This window comes from Sorex fumeus, unplaced genomic scaffold (genome assembly GCF_029834395.1).
Source record: "Sorex fumeus unplaced genomic scaffold, SorFum_2.1 ptg000129l, whole genome shotgun sequence".
Lineage (NCBI taxonomy): Eukaryota > Metazoa > Chordata > Mammalia > Eulipotyphla > Soricidae > Sorex > Sorex fumeus.
The window spans coordinates 10,043,232-10,050,000 of NW_026606186.1; the positions used below are offsets into that span (position 1 = coordinate 10,043,232).

The 6,769-nt window shown below is 55.6% G+C and overlaps 1 protein-coding gene across 2 annotated transcripts in view; it reads left to right on the forward strand.

Moving 5' to 3' along the window:
- The first annotated feature begins 4,637 nt into the window (after window positions 1–4,637).
- Window positions 4,638–6,769, forward strand: part of TRAF1 (TNF receptor associated factor 1) — a 16,991-nt gene continuing 14,859 nt past the window's right edge. The window contains exon 1 of one of the 2 annotated variants that reach the window (XM_056138710.1): window positions 4,638–4,777. In XM_056138710.1, coding sequence (XP_055994685.1) covers window positions 4,638–4,777 — 140 coding nt within the window. The remainder of the gene's footprint in view (window positions 4,778–6,769) is intronic. The other variant, XM_056138711.1, reaches the window with a different exon arrangement.

The window sequence follows — 6,769 nt, forward strand, 5'->3', positions numbered from 1 at the left end:
AAGGAAGGGAGTGGGTCGTAAGAGGGAGAGGAAACCAGAAAACAGGTATCCCCAATACTTTTCACTTGATTTTAAAAAAAAAAAAAAGACAGCAGAATAACAAAAAAAAAAAAAACCACTAATTTCTTCATGGATTGGGCTGAGAACCTATGAATGTTTATACTGGAAACTAGGAATTCAGAACCCTGCTTCTTGGGTCACACTCAGAGATGCTCAGAGGTTACTCCTGGCTTTGCACTCAGGAATTACTCCTGGCAGTGCTCAGGGGACCATATGGGATGCTGGGAATCGAACCCAGATTGGCCTCATGCAAGGCAAGCAAGCTCCCTACCTGCTGTCCTATTGCTCCAGCCCTCAGAACCCTTTTTCTTTCTGTTAAAATCCTCCGCCTACCTTCCACGGAGGCTCTCTGAGCTCCCTTCTTACTGGGGGTGGGCAGGTACCTCTCCAGCCCTCCTGCCCCCTGCAGCAACAATGGGTGACTCAGAAGCTAGAGCTGGCCTGTGGCAGGTAGGTGGGTGAGAGGCTCAAAACATCACAGGCTGAGAAACCCAACAAAACCAAAGCCCTCAGTCAGGTCAATTCCCAGCTTCAGGTGGGCAGTCAAGACAAAAGCATGTACCCTAATACATACCGAAAATTGACCAGGTGTTTTCCAGTCCTTAAAAATACCCACCACCTTGAGGGCAGCCTGGCTCTCAACCAGGAGTCCTGAGCAAATTAGCTGAAACAAAGGTGGTTTGGGTCTTGAACACGAGAAACTCCAATAAACAAAACTCCAATATACTAGCTCTGCACCTGCCTGGAAGACCTGGGTTCAATCCCCAGCATCTCCTCTGGTCCCCCCCCTCCCCCCGACTCCGCCGGCAGGCCCTACAGGAGTGGTCCCTAAGCACAGAGCCAGGAGTAAGCCCTGAGCATAAATAAATAAATAAATGTTGTAATTAAATGTCCAATACCAGAGCTAAGTACCATACCTATTTTCATTTATATGCACAAACCCAGGGGAATAAAAAAAAATGTTCCTGTGGGGGGACCTGAGAGATAGACAGCAAAGGAAAGTGTTCCCTTGCATGTGGCCCATTTGGATTCTATCCGGATTGCCCCCAAAGGGTCCCCAGAGCTCTGCCAGGAGTGATCCCTGAGCACTTTCGGGTGTCGTTCAAAATTTAAAAAAAAAAAAGAGGGGGGCGGGGATCCGTGGATGTTTAACGTCTTTTTTATTGTTTTCTTATACCGGTATGCCACCCATTTCCACTGCGGGAGGACGGCTTCTCCGGGTCGGCTACAGAAGGGTGTCCGCACCCACCCGCGTGGCTCCCGGCCCTGCTAGCTGTGCGCGCACCCTCCAAAGCATCAGGAACCACCCCCCCACCCCAACCCCCATGGCCTCTCTGGCTGGGCGCCCCGGGGACCGCTGGGCGCAGCTCGGGACCAGGAGCCCGGGATAAAGCTGGCGCCTTCGCAGAAGCCTCGGCATGAGATCGGGATTTTGGGGTGCGGGTCCGGCGCCCCACTCCGTGCTCCCCTAATAGCCTACACTTGGCCGACGCTTCCGCGTACTGACTGTTTCGGGGTGGGTACCTAAAAATCCAGCCCTCAGTTTCCCCAGCGAGGAAGCTCGGGCTCCACCCCCAGGGCATCCTAGGCGGCCCTGGGTTTCCACCGCCCGCAGCCACATCCTCGCACCCAGAGTAAGTACGGGGGGGGGGGGGGGGGGGAGGCGGCACGTCCCGGGTGGGTGGCGCTGCACCCAGGCCCAGTACCCCACCCCCACACCCCTCCCACCTCGAGGGTCTCTCGCCTCTGCACCCAGCGCCTTGCGCGGGGGCGCGCAAACTGCAACCTTCTGCCCGCAGCACAGAGTAAGAATAACAAAGCCAGCGTCCAGCTCCATCTGGGTGGGGAGGGAGGGGACGGACCTACCTACCGGGCTACCGGGCGTAACTGGGGAAGTGGCTTCCGGTCCAGGTGCCGCCCCACCCCACCCCAAGGGCAAGTGGAAGATCTGGACTAAGGAACAGCACGTTGCATGTGGAACCCCGAAATTGGGGCCACAGGACACTGACTCAGAAGGGAAGGGGGTGATTCTGCAGCTAGAGCTGAGCCGGGGGAGTGGGGGGGACAAGTGCCAGGAGACAGAGGAAGCTGCTTCTAGGAGGGTTGCAGAGGAGAAAGCTGGGGTTGGGGCGGCTGGCAGCCTTGCTGTTGAGGAAGCCAGGAGTTCGGAATCAGGGACCCTGAGAGGATGGTCTTTCCTGTAAGTTCGGATCCAAGTGGGGAGCAGGTATAACTGCTGGAGTGGAGGTTGGGGTGAAGGAGAAAGGAAGGGCTTCCTGAGGCCCCACTTTCTGTGAGACCTTGGCAAGTCGCTTCCCGGCTGTGCCTCAGTTGCCTCTTCTCTAAGTTGGGAGTGATGATGAGATCAGACCTGCCTCATGGGGCTCACTGAGGAAACAAAGGCACCGCCAGCACTCAAAAAATCAGCCCAGTTTCTGCAGAGGGAGCCCCAGACACAGAGAGAAGAGGCTAGAGAGAGTCTGGTTATGCCAAACCAAGGGAAGCAGCAAGAAAGTGGGGTGCTGGAGAGTGTGGGGGGTGGGGGTCAGGGGCGCCTGTCTGGGACCTGGCCTCTGAAGGAGGGTTCCAGGTATCTTACCTGACTCCACCAGGCCACCCGGGCAGGCTGAGGTACGTGGGGGAAGGCCACACTGGGAGAGCCACATAATGTGAGGAGGACCTGAAACTCCCTGCCCCCAACTCAGCTGGGTGGGTGCTGAGTGACCCAGTGCTCACAGCGGGAGTATGGTCTGTCCCAAGGGCCAAGGGCCGGAGGCGGGGAGGGGGGAGAGGGAAGCTCTGGCCCGGGATGTGCCCACTGTGCACTGATGGCTGTGAGGCTAGTAACCCATTTCCGCCCTCTGGTGTGGCATCACCGCACCCGGGTCCCAACCTTTCCCATGCTCCCCTTGACCCCAGAACAGACCACACTCCACTGTGAGCAGTGAGTCACCCCAGTGGCCAGTTGAGTTGGGGGAAGGGGGGCTTATGACTGTCATCCCCACTCAGCAGAGGCAGGAACTGAGATTCAGAGAAGGTAAAGAATGGGGCTGGTGGGGAGGAGAGGGGGCACGGGTGTTATCCCACTTGGATCTGTTTGACAGCCAAGCCCCGGGTTTGAAACTACTGATACATGTTTGCAGAACATCAGGTGGCAGCCCACAGGATGGCACAGGGGTGCAGGGGTGAGAACACGGGGCTCAATGTTCTCACCTCCACGCCAGGCTCTGCGGTCTCCTGGGGTTGGCACCCGTGCTGACCGTAAGGCCACCTCTGGCCTCCTGAGCAGGACCACAGGCAACGGCCTCACCAGTCTTGCGTAATGAGTCTTTGTGGGCGCCTGTGATCCACAGGGCCAGGACCAAAAGGGCAGAGGGTGCTGGGGCACCTCCCCACAGCCTCGGTCTTAGAGCTTTAGGCTCCGTACCCCGTGGGGACTTGGGAACTGTCAGTGACCAATCCTTTCTCTTTCACAGTTGGGGTGTCCGAGACCTGCCATGAGAGACAGACTTTTAACCTGACTCAGTGGAAAAAGGACAGCAGGTCTGGGGCAGAGCATGCGGACAGCAGGTAAGGCGTTTTTCTGCCTTGCATGCAGCCAATTGAGGTTGGATCCCCAGCACCTCATATCATCCCCTGAGCCCTGCCAGGATTAACCCCTGAGCACAAGCCAAGAGTAAGCTGAGCACCATCGGAGTGGGCCCCAAACAACAAAACAACTGTATCACTCCATCACTGTCATCCGTTGATCATTGATTTACTACAGTGGGCGTCAGTAACATTTCTATTCCTTTCAGCCCTGAGATTTTAGCAGCATCTTCTTACTCGTCTTTTCCCAACCATTGGAGGCTCTTTCAGGGTCAGGGCAATGAGACCTGTTGTTGTTACTGTATTTGGCATATCGAATACGCCACAGGGAGCTTGCCAGGCTCTGCCCGTGTGGGCAGATACTCTCAGTAGCTTGCTGGGCTCTCCAAGAGGCATATATTTCTATATTTCTCTCTAAACAAAACAACAACAACAAAAAAAAAAACTCCCAGAACTTGAGGTTTTGGGACCCACTATCTCCCCCGCTATCCTCTGTGTCTCCCGTTCCCCCACCTGTTCTCCCAGCCCTGGGGATTTCCACCAGGGAGGTCAGCATCCCCGCAGAAAATTCTAGTAAACATAAGCAAGTGGCTGGTAGTCTGTGATCCAGGCCCTGATGAGGTGGTTCTGCAAGCCCTCACTGTGCTTCCTGCAAGTCCTGTGGTTCCCAGTCCCCACCCCCACCCCACCCCCGGCCACCCCCTGCACGCCCTCCCGCTCACTCTCATGCTGCAGACTGACTGGACAGTGTTCGAGCCTTCAGTCACCGTCCTGGGGATTTTTCTCACCACAGAGGGTAATTCCTGCCCCATCCTGGCATGACTCAGCTGTGACGATGACAATGCTCCCCACGAGTCAGAGAGAAGATAAAGTCATCAGACTCACCAGAGAAGGAGCCCGGAGCCAGCTCTTTCCTCTCCCCTGACACCCCGACCCAGCCAGAGCTCTGAAGGGCTCCCCCCCGCGCCTGCTAGCCTGGGACCCCCGGCATGGCCTCTGGCTCTGCCAATAGTCCCCGCCCGGCTCCGGATGAGAATGAGTTTCCTTTTGGGTGCCCCCCGACCGTCTGCCAGGACCCACCAGAGCCCGGGGTTCTCTGCTGCACGGCTTGTTTCTCTGCGAACGTGAGGTGAGGGGAAGCGGGAGCCCCAGGGTGGGGGGACCGAAATGCCAGGGACGGACTCCTGCCCAGGGGTGGGGGGCAGCAGGGGGCACAGGAACTTCAGTGAGTTCACTTCTTTGGGCTCTGAGCCCCCACACGCACGCTTTCCTGGCATGGCCCCTTCTGCTTTGTGGAAAGAGAAACAGCTGCAATCTACCCCCCTACCCCACCCCACACACACAGAGCTAGTGTGCCCCAGGCAGAGGGAGCCCCCCCCCAACCCCAAGGAGACGGATTGCTTCACCCTCCAACCTCAGCTTCCTGGTCTGTTAGAGGCGGAGAAAGCTAACCCGAGCCCAGCCAGTAACGCTTGAAGATAGCCCTTGTGTTAATGAACTAAACTCCAGTGACTCTTGAGGCGTTCTTCCTTCCACAGTATAGAACTCCCCCCCCCCCCCCGCCAGACCAACCCACCACCACCACCTAGAACTGTTGGCTGGACCCCACTTCTAAATAGGCCAGAGCTTTCTCTAAAGCTTCTGGCTCCATAGCGTGTGGATATGGAGTTTGTGCCTACATCTGAATCAAATGTACCTGCATTTATGTAAACGGTGCATATCTCCGTCGTCTGTATGATGACTTATGAAGATAACCTTATGAAATAGGTTTGTTTTGTTTTGTTTCTTGGGTCACGCCAGTGATGCACAGGGGTTCCTCCTGGCTCTGCACTCGGGAATAACTCCTGTTGGTGCTCGGGGGACCATATGGGATGCTGGGAATCGAACTCAGGTCGTCTGCGTGCAAGGCAAACGCCCTACCCGCTGTGCTATAGCTCCAGCCCCGGAAATAGGTCTTACTGTATTGAAATACATCTCACTCAGGTGTGACACTAACATACTTCTTACACAACTATTATGCACTTTCTGTGTGCCGAGCTCCTTCTGATTGGTCCTAGAAGAGCCTGCAGAGGCTCCTGTCATGCTTGCTCATGGGACACTGTAAGGAGGGTAGAGTAGATCAGCTTCCCACACAGACACCCCGGCCCCCTGTCAGTTTCCTGGCAAGTGGCTTTTTAGAGGTCACACCCCCTCCAGTCCCTGTGTGACCTTTGTTTGGGGCTTTACAGCTCAAGAAGGTGGGAAGACCAAAACCAGATCAGGCCACTGAGAAGTTCCCAGGTTGGGGACTGAGAGGCCCAGCTAAGGGTGAGGGGAGCCCAGCCTGACTTGTTTCCCGTCAGCTGGATGGTTCTGGGTTCTTCTCAGGCTTTCGCGTCGTCTCTTGGCTTCCCTTTTCATGTTTCCATACCTGGTGGGTGGGGCATGTGGGGTGAAGAGGATCAAATGTTGCAGGGACACTTGCTAATCCCTGTGCTCCCCCAGGGACCATGACACTCTCTGTGGGTCCCGGACCCTGTGGGCACTTGGTAAATGCACAAAAGCCCACTTCACCCCTTACTTTTGATCGAATTTAATTTGTGGCACCAGGGATTGAACCCAGGACCTCACACCTGCAAGGAAAGTGTTTGGCCCTTGTGACTTTTTTAATAAGAGGTCATGATCTTCCATGATTCCTAAAACAAGAGGACAAAAACCAGATCAAGGAAGCTGAGAAGAGCCAATGAAGACACAATTATGCATCCCCAAGCCCTGAGTCACATATATCTGGGGATTCTAAATTTGTTCAGATTTGGGGAAAACCACAAGTACATGATGTGATAATCATCCCGGGAAGGCAGTGGTGGCCCCTTAGACTTCAGCACACAGCCATTTCTATTTGTTTGTTTGGGGGCCACCCCAACAGTGCTCAGGACTTACTCCTGACTCTGTGCTCAGGAGTCGCTCCTGACAGGCTCAGATGCCGAGGATCGAACCTGGGGCAGCCACATGCAAGGCAAGTGCCCTACCCGCTGTACTATCTCTCTGGCCCCACCTACCATTTGTGTGTCTGGTACTTACAGGCTGGGTGGTTTATCGGGATGGAGGCTGCTGGTCCTGTCGTGAGCTGGTGGAGCTGTGA